Here is a 17,303-nt window from a genome sequence, read left to right as displayed (position 1 = left end):
TGTAAATACTTTATTTAATGTTTTAATATATAACCAGTAGGGTCACACCCCTCCTATTACATAAAAAAGAATGGCAAAATTGGATATCTACCATTAAATCAAAAGATTGAACTATTGAAATATACCATTAAAAGATAACACTTCTTGGATGTTTACCATTTTCTGTTATCTCCAAGTTAACTGTGACCATTGTAGGGTCACACCCCTCCTATTACATAAAAAAGAATGGCAAAATTGGATATCTACCATTAAATCAAAAGATTGAACTATTGAAATATACCATTAAAAGATAACACTTCTTGGATGTTTACCATTTTCTGTTATCTCCAAGTTAACTGTGACCATTGTACCCTTCACAAAGCCATCTGTTCGCCTCCTCCCCATCCCAAACCAGCAAACTAGGTTAAAATGACAAGAAATTGCAGCGATTTGATAGAGAGGAGAAAGGTTATTACCCTTCAGGAACGTCTGCAGGATCCATATGCCTCGATTCCGGGTCGATTTCTAGGCACTACAAGAGAGGAGAAAACCCTAGGGTTCAGAACAGCAATGGAGGAAGAAGAGGAGGAAGGAGGCACATACTGTGGAGGGGAGGGTGGAGGAGGCCGCCGCCGTCGCCTGGGAGTGGGAGATGCACGGGCGAGCCGCGCCGCCGGTCGCCTGCTCCTGCTCGTTTCGTGCGGACGAGGCTTCCGCGTGTGGGGCGTCGGGGATTCTGGGCCCAAAACAAGCGCACTTGAGGAATTGGCCCGAGGGGCAACATTGGAAGCCAGCAATTGTGATCAGCCAAAAAAAAAAAAAAAAACGAAAAACGAGCGAACGAACGACGAAAGTTAACGGAGTGGTATATACCTCTAACGTGTAACCTTTTGATGGTAAAAATCTAAGGGTAGTTCTTTTTATGGTAAATAGCCACACATTGGTTCTTTTGATGGTTGATATCCAATTTTGCCAAAAAGAATCTATTTATCTTAGCTTGTTTACTGCTCCCTCTGTTTATAAATGTGATATGATATGGCACGATCTCCCAAATTACACTTTGACCATTAATTTATCTTATATTATATTGCTTATGGTTATAAATTTATAATCATTGAAGAGTACATTTGATTACAAATCCAACCAATTCAAGTTTACGTCATAAAAATAAAAAATTATTAATTAAATTATTGATCAAAGATAACAAAATTTGAATCTTGATATGCGCGTACGATTATAGATAAACGGAGGGAGTACAGTGTACCATAGTTTTGATTCCACGTCACTTTATTAGGAAATCATAAGCACTATTGTTTTATGGGTTAACGGGAAAAAAAGTGATATACTAGTGGCAAGTTATTGCGCCAATGCGGTAAGAAACATCCGTGGAGAAGCAATGGGACCGTACGATCTCATTGTCCAGAAGGTCAAAGCAAGGGCCGCACGGTCTTCAACCAGCTCCGAGCAGTCCATGAACTAAGGAGTTCACATGCCATTTGCAATAGGGACGGAATTCGGATCGGATCTAGATAGCATTTTTTTGCCATATTTTAAATTGGATACAAACACGGATTTGGATGTTCTCGAATATGAATACAAAATGAATGTCTCGGATGGATTCGGATATCCATCGAATATTTACTGAAGATAACATTTACTTATTTTGTTTATTGATGGTTTTTGAATAACAAAATCATTACACAAGTGGAGACTGAATATGATTATGTAACAAGTGTATACAAAGATCGAAAATATTACATTAATTAATAATTATTTAAAATAGTGCACTTTATGAAAAAAATAATCTATGGATAAATTTATATTTCAATAAATATATAAACATTTATCTATGAATAATAAAACTATATAAATTTTTTATTAATAAATAGATAAAATAGAGTATTTAAAATTAAATTTAATATTCATATATATTTATTATTAAATTTAATGACATTGGTCATTCAAATTATTGATAATTTTAAATAGTTTTATTAGTTATAAAGATTCAATGATATACTATTAGTCATATTCAAATTAACATCATTTATCATAGTTATAGAGATAACTAATAGTTTCATATGGATAGTGTCGGATATTGTCGAATACGAATGCGGATTTTGATAGAGAAAATTAAGAAAAATGAATTCGGATGTATTCATTTTAGTACCACATTAAATTCGAATACGAATACGGATATTCATATTGTCATTTTAGCGGATACGAATGTCAGATAATTCGGATATCCATTTTCATTTTCATCCTACTTGGCGATGCGCTGTATGATAACGTCGTAGGTCGATGTCCGTGGTTCACCAATCCGACGGAAGACGTTTCTAATTAATACCCTTATTATCACTTAAAGTAACTTGGTGACCCTAAAAAAAAGGCATTTTGCAACTGATGTTCTTCTGCTTTATTACGGAAGCGTGACGTGCATATAAAGTTGCCGTGAATAATAATTCAGTTGGATATTCACTTGCTTATTGGTACGGATAAAGGTGGAGGAAACAAAAAGATCTGAAATGAGCGGGTAAGTAACAAATCGCTACGACAACGACATTACGAGTTAAATTACACCTCACGGGTTCCTCGTGGTCTTGGCGTCGATGTTAGTGCTTAGGCCCCACTTGTCATTGGCACACAGTGCCATGGCTTTTATAGCCGATGTGCCGCCACCACCCCATCGCCAGAGCAAGCACACAAGCCCCAACAATGGCGGGAGACGAGCAGCAGCAGCAGGCTCCCCTCCACGTCGTGGTTTTCCCATGGCTGGCGTTCGGCCACCTCATCCCCTTCCTCGAGCTCTCCAAGCGGCTGGCGGCGCGGGGCCACGCCGTCACCTTCGTCTCCACGCCGAGGAACGTCGCCAGGCTCCCGCCGGTGCCCGCCGCCGGCCTGTCCGGTCAAGTCCGGATGGTTGCCCTGCCGCTGCCGGCGGTGGACGGGCTGCCGGAGGGCGCCGAGTCGACCGCCGACCTGCCGCCGGAGAAGGTCGAGCTCCTCAAGGCCGCCTTCGACGGCCTCGCCGCGCCCTTCGCGGACTTCCTCGCCGCCGCCTGCTCCGCCGGTGGCCGTAGCGGGGAGCTCGAGAGGAGGCCGGACTGGGTCGTGCTCGACTTCGCGCACCACTGGCTGTGCCCCATCGCCGACCAACACCAGGTGAGCCGTACGTGCTCTCGGCATCGTTTTCTTGTAATTTCAACTCACAAGAGATTATACACACGAAATTTTTATTTCTTTCCCATATGATTTTGTATTAATCGCATCATCTTAGCTTTTTTGTTTTTTCTGCAATAATCAGCTTCTGCATACATCTCAAAAGACCATTTTGTTTTGTTTTAAAGTGCAATCTGCAGTTGAAGACAACTAAATGTCTCAATAAGAACATCGTATATCAACAAAAGATATACACGGGAGATTTTAATTAGTTTATTCTTTTATTCTGTCGAAAGAAGCTTTTTTACAAGTTTTCAAATAGTCCTACATATATATGATCGATCCCAAACTGCAGGCATGTATATCACTAAATCATGGGCATGGGTCTAAACGGTGTGGAAAGGATGCATTTATTTATCTTCAGCTAAGTTGTGATCTGATTTTATTTTTATTTTATTTTTTGTAAAACGGCCTTCCAGCTGTGTGGTTGGCTACTCATAGTATGCTTTACAACCGCAACAAACCAAATGATCTAAAATGCGAGACAAGTGATTACAAGGAGCACATATAAGTGATTCCAAAAGATGTCACATATGGGTGCAGTAGTTGGGGGACACGATTGCGATATGGCATAAGCTCGGCAAGCACGTATGCCGCTACACCTAATATTCCTTCATTATTGGTTTGAGATCACATCCAGATCGCCAGCCGCCACCATAACTTTCCTTATTAGACTACCACGTCATATATTGTATAGGGTTTGTATTACAATATCACGTTTCACGACAATTTAGTGAACTAAGATAGAGGTTGTCTCACCTAACATCAACAAAAAGAAAAAGAAAGATATGATGCAAACAAAAATTTGTCCAATTAGACCCTGTTTGTTTTCCTAGGCTAAAGTTTAGCCCTTTAGTCCTCTTTTGCTGTTTGGATACATGGGCTAAACTTTAGCACATGAGTGTACAAAAGACTCATTTACCCCTCCTTTCCTCCTTTCCCTCGCCAGGTCTCCCGCGCCCGCTCCCGTGTGCGCTCTCCCGTGTCAACTCTCTCCTGCACGGCCGGTTTAGGGTGCTTGTGCGCCCCTCTCTCCCTCAAATATTGAAGCAATACATAAACATTCAATTTTATTTTCATTGTCCAAACAACCATAAAATCACAGAAAGAATCAATTCCATTGTCATTGTCCTTAGAAGACAGCCATACACATTAGCTATGATTTAATTGTACAAACCATTAGCTATTTCATCACGGAATGCATTCATGTTACGGTCTTCGTCCCCTGCATGGGTATTATGTGCATGTTCTTGAGAGGTAGATGGTTCGGCCATTGGAACATAGTTTTCATCACAATCGCACAAATCAAAGGCCCTATCTGCAATATCAAATGAAATTGTGAATTGCCATACATGCTACAATTATTTTGCTTTGCTTCGACATTGGAAAACTTGGCATATCCAACAAAATCCTCAACTTCATCTTTAAAACACCAAAGGACCTCTCGATGACATTTCTAAGGGACGAATGTGTGAAATTAAAGGTCTCTTTCATACCTTTTGGCATTGGGCCACTTCGAAACTCCGGGAGATGGTTGTACCCTTGTACGGTGCAAAGTAAACCGGACAGTTAGGGTACCTCGAGTCAACTAGGTAAAACTCCCTACAAATAAATATATTATTGTCAGGTAAATGAAGTAGTTCATGTAAGAGGTAGTAATGATCGTGTATAGAGTAGTGTACCTGGAGGTGGATGTGGAAACTTGTTACCATATTTGGTTATGGCATCATTGAACACTCTCATATCATGTACCGATCCAGGCCATCTACTAACAACAAATGTAAACTTCATGTCGAAGTCACAAATAGCCAGCACATTCTGTGTGGTATATCCATGTCTCCCCGTATATTGAACCACCTTATCACTTGGTACCACAATTGGTACATGCATCCCATCTATTGCTCCTATATAATTGTTGAAGTACAGAGCAAACCGAGGATTTTGTAATCTTTGGTGGACCGTCCTAAATTCAGGGTCCAATGGCCTAATAATATCTACTGCTAGCTTAAGAACACTAGACAAAACTTTATCGAATGTACTGCTTATTGTATCCAATGATCTCACAAACCGATCCTTAGCTTGTCTAAGTGACTGAGGTGAACCAACTATCCATAGGAACATCCCTAAAGCCTCCAACATTGACATTCTTCTTGTTGCCCTCAAGCCATAGGACTCGACCAACAAATCATGAAGTTGATGAAATAATGGTGTACACATCCTAAACATGTTGTAGCAAGAGGTTCTATTTGATAGTGTTTTCTGTACCCATTTTATGCCCAGTACACTGGCTACCCTCCTTGGAGCTTTATGCATGAAAGTTTCATAGTACATACCAAACATGAGGGCCACACTCAGGAATTGCCGATTCCTCTTACGACAAATGAGTACCATCTTCTCAATTTCATCCTTACTTGAAGAATTACCATCAGGATCACTGGAAGAATTACCATCTGAATCACTTGAAGAATTACCATCCTAATTGATCAAGAAAGAAACAGGTCAGTAAGATACAACAAGATAGCAACATAGAAACAACAAGATAGCAACAGCAACAGCAAGATAACAGGTCAGTAAGAAATTAGAAACAACAAAATAGTTCTTTCATAGAAACAGCCACATAAAATTTATAGAAATAGCCACATAAAATTCATATTGTTGCTAATACAATAACAACAAGATAACAACATATTGTTAACTCATAACTAATACATATTATTGTTCTAGTACCATCTCTTCAAGAATACCAGCCTTGCTTTAGGAGTTGGTATGTTGCAGAAAAATTCTCTGTTAAATTCTTTTTCAAAAATTGTAGCACATGAACACTGTCAGGACTTGCCCCATATTCTAAAGCCAAATCATGGCACCTCTTAACAGAATCTGCCAACTTGTTCCTCTTCTGACCTTTCTCAGTGGCAGCTTTCTTCAAGACCTTTTGAGTTGCATCTTCAGATGCAGACCATTTAGTAATTAGCTCCCTCATCATTCTAACCATTGGGCTCTTGGACCTCTTTCCAGGACTTGTTGCAGTGGACCTGGTGCTAGTACTACTTGACCTCTTCCTGCTACTAGTGCTCATTGGGTTATGATCCAAATCATCAGGGTTCCCATCTTGTTCAGCATCTTCTTTATCTCCTTCTTCAGCTCCTTCCTCCTCCTCTTCTTGTCCAGCCATGTAGGAGGTGGACCCATCCACAACAACATCATGGAACATTTCCTCAAGCTGATCAAGATACTCTGGAGGACCATCTTTTAGTTTCTTACATTCTAATTTGCCCTGCAAAGAACGTGAATGTTGAGATTAGACAACTGAGTTGGCAACAAAATGACTGGATGCAAAACAAAGAATATGTACCTTTGTGTTTTGCTCCCACCACCAATTAGGTGCAGAAACAGTAACATTGAGGTGTCAGCCCAAGCCACTTTGTTTTTGCAGGACCCCCCAGAAGGTGTAAAGAGTCTTCAGTTGGTGAATCCTGTTCCTTAGCTACCTCCTGTCATGCTTCAGTCTAGTTTTAATGAAATACTTTTCAGCAATTACCTTGTACCCTCGTCCTGACATGGTACATTTGTGATAATTTCCTACTCTAATTTGCTCAACACACAAATCACATAATAAATATGTATTTTGTTCTGACCATTGTGCCTTATCACATTTTATCTAGTGCATAACACAAGAATAGGCAAACAATTACAGAACAATTGCAAGAATTGCAAGAATTGCTAGATTATAATAGCAAACAATTGCAAGAATTCATAGATTGAGATCAATGCAAAAGACAATACATATGTATGAACAACAATGATAGATAAAATATCATCTAGCAATTGCAATAACAATTCATGTCATCTAGCAAATATATCTCTGACCTCAATCTAGAACACAATTGCAACAATTTCCACATCAAGATTGAGGTCTCTAAATGGTTACCAGAGTTTGGGAAAATTCCTTGCTCTTCGACATCATCCTCACCATTTTCTTCATCAACATCAATGAAGTTGTCTTCTCCCACGGCTTCCGCATCACCGGCACTCATCGTTCGACGAACTCGGTGCCCTCCGTCGGTCATCCTGGATTCGCCACGGCCTCCGCCGCTGGTAGCACCCTCGGCCAAGGATCCGCCATGCCTTCCACCGAACAAGGATCTTGCATGCCCTCCACCACGGACAACCCTGCCGCCGCCTCGTCTGCCATTGCGAGGCGCGCGTAAGCCGAGGGTTCGACTGGCGCGGCCCCTGGCAAGTCCATCTCCCCGAAGCATCTCTGAATAAAGAGGTGAGATTTGGGAAATCTTCCGCCTGTGAGTTGAGGTTCAGTGCCTGCATGCCCGCTCGGGGAGCTTGGGAAGACTCCGCCTGCAAGAAGAAACCATAGCTGGTGGCGGGGAAAACCGGATCCGACTTGGAGAACAAATCCCTCAAGTCGTCGTCGCCGTGGCCCTCCATCTGCACCGCGGGTAGCTTGGGGAGGATGGCGGCGCAGGCCTGGCGGCAGCGAGGGAGGCGCTCGGCATGGGATGGGACGAAAAGCAGAGGCGCGGCACGACGGTGGGTCTGCACGACGACGGCATAAGCTGGGGGCGATGGATGGTGGCGTTTCGGCGTGGCGGCGGCGCGGATGGGCAAGGATGCGGATACGGGATGGAGGAGCACGAGGGAGTGCGGTTGTGGCACGAGTGGAGGACGCGGGTGCGGCGCGGAGGAGCAGGAGGGCAGTACGGGTGCGGGAGGGCAAGTAGTGCGGGAGGACCACTTTTAGCACGCCTTGGAGGGGCTAAAGGAAAGAAGGGGACTAAAGTTTAGCACCATGTCCATGTTTTAGCCCACCCGTTTGGCTTCCAAAGGGCTAAAATGGAGGCTAAAGTTGGGGGGCTAAACTTTAGCATAAAGGTTATTATCTTCAACGATGGCTGGTTGCAAAGCTAAAAAGGTAACGTGGGGAGGCGAAAATATAAAATTTGTAAGATGAGGCGGCGGTTGTCATTGAGTTGTAACTGTTGGTATTCGTTTGTTGATATGCCTTTGTATTATTTAGGGGGTGTTTGGATACGAGGTGTTAAACTTTAACAGTGTCACATCGGATGTTCGGATACTAATTAGGTGCACTAAACATGAGCTAATTATAAAACTAATTGCAGAACCCTGTGCTAATTTGCGAGACGAATCTATTAAGCCTAATTAATCCATCATTAGCAAATGGTTACTGTAGCACCACATTGTCAAATCATGGACTAATTAGGCTTAATAGATTCGTCTCGCGAATTATACTCCATCTGTGCAATTAGTTTTGTAATTAACCTATGTTTAATACTCCTAATTAGCATCCAAACATCCGATGTGATAGGTGTTAAACTTTAACAGGGTGTTCCCAAACACCCCCTTAAGCTGCTGCAGTTGCCTCACCACTCGACAAGCCATGGAACAATCATTTGCAATAACGAAATTCCACTGCTGCCTCATAAAACATTGCATATTCACCTGCGTGTTGCCGGAAATTAATTAAAGCATCCCTGACAAAATGAAGCGGTCGATTCTCAGCATTATCCGTACAATCTCGATGCAAATTAAATGTTCTTCTTTATCCATGAATGTGTCTGAACGATGTCCAAAATTATAGGTCATTTTATCATTGCTAAGTATATATTTTCTATATACACCTAGATACAAAGAATGTTTAGATGCATAGCAATGTTTATCAACCTTGAAAACTCAAAACAATGTTACACTGTTCTGCATTTCCACTTCTAAACTGGTACCAGTTTTCAGGTTCCCTGCGCGATGTTCCTTATCGTCACGGGCACCATGCTCGCGTACAACGGCTCACGCCGGGAGAACGCCAGCCATCCCCGGGTCACCGTCGACGACTTCATGCCGATGCCGAGGTGGTTCCCCTCCCCACCGTCCCTGGCCTTCCGCCGCCAGGAGGCCGCGTGGATGGCCGCCGCGTTCCGGCCCAACGCGTCCGGCGTCTCCGACATCGAGCGCACCTGGAGGACCGAGGAGCGCTGCCGCCTCCTCGTGTTCCGGAGCTGCCCGGAGGCCGAGCCCCGAACGGTGTTCCCCCTGCTCGCCGAGCTGTTCGGCAAGCCCGCCGTGGGGTGCCGGCCTCCTGCTGCCGGAGCCGGAGGAGGACGCGCGCGACGGCGGTGGCCATAGCAATGCCGTGGCGCGGCCTGGTGCGCTGCAGTGGCTCGACGGGCAGCCGCCGCGGAGCGTCCTGTACGTCGCGCTCGGCAGCGAGGCGCCGGTGACGGCGGCGAGCGTGCATGAGCTCGCCTTGGGGCTCGAGCTCTCCGGGGTGCGCTTCCTGTGGGCGCTCCGGCCGCCGAGCGGCGGCGGCGGCACCGGCACCGGCGAGCAGCCATTGCTGCCGGAAGGGTTCGAGGAGCGGACGCGCGGTCGCGGCGCGGCGTGCATGGGCTGGGTGCCGCAGGTGCGCGTGCTGGCGCACGCGGCGGTGGGCGCCTTCCTCACGCACTGCGGGTGGGGCTCCGTCGCCGAGAGCCTCCGTTTCGGGCACCCGCTGGTGATGCTCCCGTTCGTCGTCGACCAGGGGCTCATCGCGCGGATGATGTCCGAGCGCGGCGTCGGCGTGGAGGTGGCGCGGCGTGACGACGACGGCGGGTTCAGCAGGGACGACGTTGCTGCCGCGGTTACGCGCGTCATGGTGGAGGAGGAGGGGAAGGAGCTCGCGCTCAACGCGAAGAGGCTGCGGGAGCTGGTCGTCGGCGACGACGGCGGCCGGCAGGAGCGGTACGTCGACGAGCTCGTGGAGTGCTTGCAGCGGCACAGCTAGCTTCACCGAGTGAACTAAACGTCTAAACGCATGTGTTCCGACTTTGATGTGCGTGGACATCAGCGACGTCTGTTTTTTTATGTATTGTTTTTTTTTGGGAAAGACGGGGAGAGACAAAATAGTATGTCACTCCCAAAATGCTTTGAACCTTTCTTTCGCAAAAAAAAAATGCTTTGACCATAACAGTCTATTATGAGCAAAAAAATCGTCATTTGGGCCTTACACAAAAGGAAAAGGCCGGCCCAAAGAACAATGATACTATGTTACTTAATCCACCAACACAACGATGAAGAGTGCATTTCAAATTCCACGGCGGACACCCAAGTTATTCTGGTGCATTTCAAATTCAACCCTGAGGACACATCATCGACTGCAGCGCTCAAACCAGGGCGCTTCTATACGTCGCTGAAGGTGACAAAATTCACGTTGTCGCCTTCAGGCCCAATACCTCCGCTCGGCCCCATTCTCCCCGCGCCGCCATCCACCTCCGTCTCCGGCGACAGGAGCCGCCGGATCCGCTGCCGCCGCCTACCGCCCTCACCTCCTGTCCCCACCTGTCTCCTCTCGGTTGGCTCCACCCCACCCTCCTGCACCATCTTCAGCGGCTCCCGCTGCCCTAACCTGGCTCCACCAAGGAGCTCGCTGTCACGCCACCGCCTCTTCCACCACCCACCGAGGAGCTCGCCGTCACGCCACCGCCTCTTCCACCACCCACCAATTATCCTCCGCCACCCATGGCTGGCAGCACCCGCCGCGGCGCCACCCCACCCACAACCCATCACCGCTGCCGCCCAAGACCCTCCCTCTACGACCAGAGCTCACTGGAGACCCCACCCTAGCAAACCCGAACCCCAATACCCCCCCACCCCGAACCCTAACCCTAGCGGCAGCAAGCCCCTGACCCTACCGGCAGCGGCAGCGATAGGATGCGAATTTGTCGCATATGCGACATATAGCATACACCTGCCTGCAGTTGAACTGTTGTCATTTATATTCCAATCCTCATCAAACCTCCCCTGACTAAGTGGAAGCCAACAACTACCCATCTGATTTGGCCGAGGCCCAAGATATTTCCCAATGATTTTCCATTTGCTGACTTGCACAGCTAAAGCAATTAACTCACAGAACTTCATCTTAAGACCGTACCAGACTATTGGGCATTTCATTTATACCAATTTCGCCCACCAAACGAGGACCATTTCGTGGATATATACAGCTTGTTACAGTCGAAATAATCAAAGCACATATGTACAGTTCGGTTTCATGTCGATCTAGCATTCCAGCCCTGAGTACAGATCATCCAACGCAGTGTAAAGAAACTTGGCAGCATTTGGCCTTTCCACATGCCCCATAAGAATGTCGCTGGTTGTTAGATATGGGTCGCCGTAAAAACGCAGATTAGCATCTATCCGCGTGGCAACTAGATTCCCTTCTAATGAAACACCAATGAATGCACCTGTCAGGTCACAAAAAAAAGGACATGTGAAATTAGTTGTAGCGGATGAAAGCCACAGGTCCGCCCATAAGTATGGTAAAAATTTTAAGCACATGAACGCCCAAGCATATGTTCCCTATGGCTAATATTGAAGAGATGGGAAATTAACTCAAAAGAATATCTTAGTTATCATTCACTCTGGAAAGATATTAACAAATGTGCCAAGATCCAGACAACTAAATATTCAATTTTGATTATACCCTGAACTTCTGACTCCGCAAACCTTGATATATATACCAAATTCAGATAAATAAGCATAAAGGCATTGTAAGCTAATTTTTCTGTCTTGCAATAAATTGTATGGTCACTGCAATTTAATTTTTCCCAGAGTCCATAAGCATTGGCAAACATCAAATGACATGAAGAGGTTTGAAGGCTACAAGGAAAGACAACAGTGTTACCTTTGCTGCAGCTATATGTATAACAAACTCCTGATCCTTTATCACCAGCTCTCATGTCTGCTTCTAGTACTCTGCCCACAGGTCCTGCTGCAGCACTTACACCTGCCCCTAGCGAAAAATGCATTCGACTGCAGAATGTTTGGACAGCTTCTGGACCCCGAAGCACTATGATGAAATCCATTAGCTCACCACCAACCTATGCAAAGGTGCAAGCATGTAAAGATGCAACCAGAAATTATCCGAAAAGACAAGGACTACTATGACCCAAAACATAAATCATCATTAGATAAATACAACCAGCACAAATATGTATTGTTGCATAACTATTGCGGCTGGCAACCTATGGAATCACAGTGCACCATTTTCGAAAAAAAGCAGCAAGTTTTGCACATGTTTATCTCTGAATGAAGATTTGCAGAACCCCAGGCAACACGATTTGTTGCTGTTTCTACCTAAACGTAAATGTATGTTCATTTCTGCCCCTAAATTTGAAGGGCATAGGAAAAATATATACATAATGAATTAGAAAACAACATATCATTGGTGTAGTTGCTAAACAGAACACTTTAGAAAGAAGATAGAGTGAGTAATCTTTGGCTGCACAATTCTTATGATCTCAATTCTCCTTTCTTCAATCATTCCATGATCTGCCTTGAAAAATGAGATGAGCCAGAGACCCATGGCAAGATACAGTTTCTTTATTCAAAAAATAGTAGCAACTACTTTGTTTTCTGATAGTGAAGACAGAAACACTGTTAAATCTAACACGATGTGCCTCTCGTAAGCAAATATATGATGCCTGTCGTTCCTAAGAAAACACAATATAGCGTGCAACAGAAATAAACAGGTGTGCTGAATGTGTAGCCTAGCAACAAAAGGCAGTGGCATTTATGACTTATGTAGTGACAATTAAAAGTTGGCTACACAAAGAAAAATGTAGCAACAAACTTATTACCTGTGCTCCCCATCCAAAACCACCAGAAAGTATAGCAGATGGTGCAGACCAGGACCCATCAGATCTCCGAGCAACTACTAGGCCAGTCCCAAGTTTGTAAGTAAGAATAGCACCAACTTTCACAACTGTCAATATGGCAAGCCCACTTGCTCCATTAAGGACTGCATGGGGAATAGACTTCTCAGGGTTTATTCTTGCAACCTGCATTGAGATTTTTTAATGAGTATTAGATTCAGATTCTAAATATTTCAAAGGACTAACATGCAGATACAGAATAAAATGAAATTCAATAACCTGGCTGTAACTCTTCAAGGTATTCGCTGCCTTGTAAATCTCATGCTCCATTGTTAACCCGATTGGCAAATTTAACCACCCTCTTGCACAAGTCCAATCCATCACATCATGCTTTGCAGTTTGTGAGGCATTACTTACAGAATTAATCAATAGGTTCTGCAATGGATCAAGCCTATCATAACAAGCATCACAGACTCTTTGTGGATTGCGCTCACGGAACTTGACAGGCAAAAGACATCGTCCTTTTGAGCACACCGTGCAAAATATCCCTCCACAGAATCGACAATGATGCCTTCCTCGGGTGACAGCAGTGAAAGGAGCAGCACACTGCATGCAGGATCTAGCATAACTGTCAGGAAGCCATTCTGGTGGCTCTGCTTCCAATACAGCCCTATAAATGTTGTAATTCAGGGCTTCTTCATCAAGCACTGGTGGAGCACTTGGCATGTAGACAGAGGAATGCAAGAACGTATTCCCATCATCACTTGAACCCAAGAAAGAGACGCTGGTCTTAGTCTCCTTTGGCTGTTCAACTTCAGTATTTTTCAAACTACGACCAATGATTGCAATCGCACCCCCCAGCAGGTTCTTAAGGTTTACTGGCTTTTGCGCCTTTGCTGGTGCAGATCCCCAATACTCATCAGGGCACTGATATCCATCAAGAGGATCAGCTTCCCCACCAAAATCAAACTCCTTTTGCCCAGACCACTTTGGCTCAAATGAATTAATAATGTTTCCAGCTGTTCCCAATCCCCTTTCTATATGCTGAGGCAACGACTTTGGATCAAATGAGTTGATTGCATTGCCAACCGTTTCCATAACTTTTGACTGGATCTCATCCTTGAAGCTGTTCACTGCTCCTGGTGCAGGCAGCGGGTGGTACGAGACAACCTCCCTACGTGCTGACATGGCAATCGATGTCTAGCACATAATTCCCTGTGAAATAACAAAACCTACAACGAGGAAATGGTTAATATACCTGCAGATGTACAAACATCTGCAAAAAAATGTGACTGATTCGATGAAGAAAAACAAGCACATGCCAACGGCTAAATGTACCAGATTGACCATGAGGGATTCAGGATAGACAAAACTGTAAATTTTAACATTCCAGAACTTTAAGGCTTGGGTGAGAGGAGTCCGCAGGGATGATCCTTGTTATCTGAAACTCTGCACTTTCTGCAGGGGCAGAGCTTAGAGGGCCTTCCTCATCTAAAATCCATCCTCCCCCTATACCTTTTGCACCAAAACGTGCTTTCACTCGCGGAAACGCCATGCAAGAAACAAAATCTGTCACCTAATTTCAGGGGGGCGGACTTAACGTGTTGCGTTAGGGGTTACTGAATCCCCAAATTTCTGTTGGGGGAAGTAGACGGCGATCGAATTGGGAACGAATACATGATCAAATTCGCAGCGCGCGACGCAACAAACAAATTCCCCGACTAACCGAACGGGGAGAACGCAAAGGTTTCAATTTAGTCGGATCGGATGCTAGGGTTACGTACGAACAAGAGTATAAGAGAAGGAAAGAGAACAAACCAGTCAATCCGAGTCCGGGCGGCTCTCCGCCCTGCCTGGTGCCGGCGGAGGGCAGGGACGGACGGCGGGAGGAAAAAGCCTGGCTTGTCGGCTCGCGCCGTCGGCGGCGCGGGAGAGACCACGAAATCCGCGGAGGAAGCAGAGGTTGGAGTAACACGGCGGCGGCAGAGGACACGATAACAGAAGTTGTTGTTGGTTTCTTTACCCGGCCGGCGGCTCGTTTTCGCTGCGCGGGTCCAGCCCGGCCCACGGAGGCCGGCGTTGCGTGCTCTCCTGCTAGACAATTACTTTCGTAGCACGTCGTTTTGGGCTTTTGAGAATATTGTTCCGTCACGTATTCTGAGTATTTTCAACCTAGAAAGAACTAGTACATGAAAATTTGTCTAGAGTCCATGCTGTGGTAGTATGGTTAGTTAGCTCAAATTCGATCGTGAAAGCTTGATAGATGTTGCACGTAGTTTATAGTTTGTCTTTTATGAAGGACTAAACAGTTGGAGCGATTCTTTTAACATCATCCAAATACATTTTATTTTCATATAAAGTTTCGAAATTGCCAAACAACACTAGGGAGATGTAGCAGAGGCGGGCGCAGGATTTGAACTATGGGTATTCAAAATTGAAGATGGCAAGAAAAAAAATGACAGACTAAATTATAGTTTTATAACACATAATAATTAAGTGGTAGCAGCATCATTGATTAATAAAATTTATCAGAAATTGAAATTGTCCAGCTACGAATGATCAACATATCAAAGTGGCAACATGTGAAATAAATAGAGGCTAAAACAATAAAATGGTAACAAAGATTACAACTTACAAGCTATAGGACAACTTTCCGTTCTGCAATGCTTTGAAAATGAGCGATGATGTCTTTATCTTTAGCTTGCATGAAGAATTCCCTTTCAATCAATGTGACCAAGCAACCATTCAAATATTTCTACCCCATCTTACTTCTTCTCTTGTTCTTTATCAAATTCATTATAGAAAAGACCCTCTCAACACCAGCACTTGCAACAGGGAGAACAAGCACCAATTTGAGAAGTTTATAAACAATGTCATACCGAGAAACCTTTCCTTCTTTAACTAGCATCATAGACAACTCTGCTAGACTTCTCAAATTTTTGAAGTTTTCATCATTTCTAACATCATTGATATAGTGGTGCAACTGAAAATGAAGCTGGTTTATTTCTTGAAATTCAAAGTCATGTGGATAGAACCCAGCAAGCTTAACCAAGTTCTCAACATTAAAAGCAGAAAAGGAATTAGCTGGACTGAATGATGCCATGCATCTAAGTAGCTCTGTATTTACCTCATCAAACCTATTATTGAGCTCTTGAACTTGTCTATCAATGACACCCAAAAACATATCAGCATGAAACCGGTGATAATTAATGGCACCTCTGTAGAACTGCCTTGATCTTTGCATAGGAATATACTTCCCATTCATGTCAACAACTTTAACATTGTGCTTCTCACAAAAAGAAGTGACCTTGGTAAGAAATTCTTGCCATCCAGAATCTTGTCTCAAAACATCCAGTTCTACCTTTGTGAACTCCAGAAGATCCATTGCATTTACAATATCTTGCTCCCTCTTTTGCAAAGCATTGCACAAGTCATTGGTGTATCCAAATATTTCATTCATCAAGTGTAGCAGGAAAACAAACTCAAAGGACTTAAATACTGTGAGCATAGTTTGAGCCCCATTAGCCTCAGCCCCTTTACTTTCATTCCCAATCCTAAAGAGAACTTTCTTGATTGAAGGATACAAGAACATAACATGCATTACTGTTCTGTAGTGAGATCCCCATCGTGTATCACCTGGCCTTGCTAAGCCCATCTCTTGATTCAATCCTTGCCCGGTTTCAATTTCACCCAATTTCAATGCTTCAATCATGTATTCAGCTTGAGCAATGCGAAGCATACGGATCTTTTTACAAGACATCCCTAGAACATTCAACAAATAAGCAAGTTGCCCAAAGAACCAATCACAATCAGTATTCTCCTTAGCAACCGCTACAAGTGTTAGTTGAAGTTGATGGGCGAAGCAATGAACATAATAAGCAGAAGGGGACTCATCCATAATTAGTTTCTTCAAACCATTAACATGACCCTTCATATTACTAGCTCCATCATACCCTTGACCACGTACCTTGGATAGGGGCAATTGATATTTCATAAGCAAGGACTGAATTGCTTCTTTAAGAGTCAATGATGTAGTATCTTCAACTTGGACAAGACCTAGAAACCGCTCAACTGGTTCTCCTTTTTTATTGACAAAACGTAAACAAAGAGCCAATTGTTCCAGTAGGTATGCATCACTTGACTCATCAGCAAGAATTGCAAAACACTCATCACCAAGTTCGTCTATGATAAATTTGGTTGTTTCATGAGCACAAGCATCAATGAGTTGTTTCTGGATCTTGTGATCTATCATCTGACAGTTTTGTGGTGCATTCTCTAGTACCACCAGATTAACCTCTTCAAAGTTTCCTGCTAGCCATGCTAAAAGTTCCCGAAAATTTCCCTTGTTGAGTGAATCCTTTGTTTCATCATGACCCCTAAAAGCCAACCCTTGACGCAACAGAAATCTTATGCACTTAAGTGACCATGTCAAGCGAGCCAGATACTTAG

The 17,303-nt window shown here is 44.2% G+C and overlaps 1 protein-coding gene and 1 pseudogene across 1 annotated transcript; one reads left to right on the top strand and one right to left on the bottom strand.

Annotated features, from left to right (window-relative positions):
- The first annotated feature begins 2,679 nt into the window (after positions 1 to 2,679).
- Positions 2,680 to 10,090, top strand: LOC101782885 (annotated as a pseudogene).
- Positions 10,091 to 11,116: 1,026 nt separating this feature from the next.
- Positions 11,117 to 14,849, bottom strand: LOC101782480. Its single transcript, XM_004955878.3, has 5 exons — positions 14,673 to 14,849; positions 13,134 to 14,086; positions 12,840 to 13,040; positions 11,885 to 12,080; positions 11,117 to 11,444 (listed from the first exon to the last, which is right to left on the bottom strand). The coding sequence occupies exons 2-5, from the start codon at positions 14,040 to 14,042 to the stop codon at positions 11,260 to 11,262; spliced, it is 1,491 nt and encodes a 496-aa protein (XP_004955935.1). The 5' UTR covers positions 14,043 to 14,086; positions 14,673 to 14,849; the 3' UTR covers positions 11,117 to 11,259.
- Between the last annotated feature and the right edge of the window lie 2,454 nt (positions 14,850 to 17,303).

The sequence above is a fragment of the Setaria italica genome, chromosome II, assembly GCF_000263155.2.
Source record: "Setaria italica strain Yugu1 chromosome II, Setaria_italica_v2.0, whole genome shotgun sequence".
Lineage (NCBI taxonomy): Eukaryota > Viridiplantae > Streptophyta > Magnoliopsida > Poales > Poaceae > Setaria > Setaria italica.
Note: the sequence above shows the minus strand (reverse complement) of the source record. Positions and strands in the feature narration are given on the sequence as shown.

Bases quoted from the DNA above. Each gene is read 5' to 3' on its own strand.
- LOC101782480 (XM_004955878.3), bottom strand. From the start codon at position 14,042: ATGTCAGCACGTAGGGAGGTTGTCTCGTACCACCCGCTGCCTGCACCA. The intron at 13,041-13,133 runs GTTATTGAATTT...ATCTCAATGCAG, and splicing joins CCTTGAAGAGTTACAGCCAG to GTTGCAAGAATAAACCCTGA. The intron at 11,445-11,884 runs GTAACACTGTTG...GTGACCTGACAG, and splicing joins TACATATAGCTGCAGCAAAG to GTGCATTCATTGGTGTTTCA.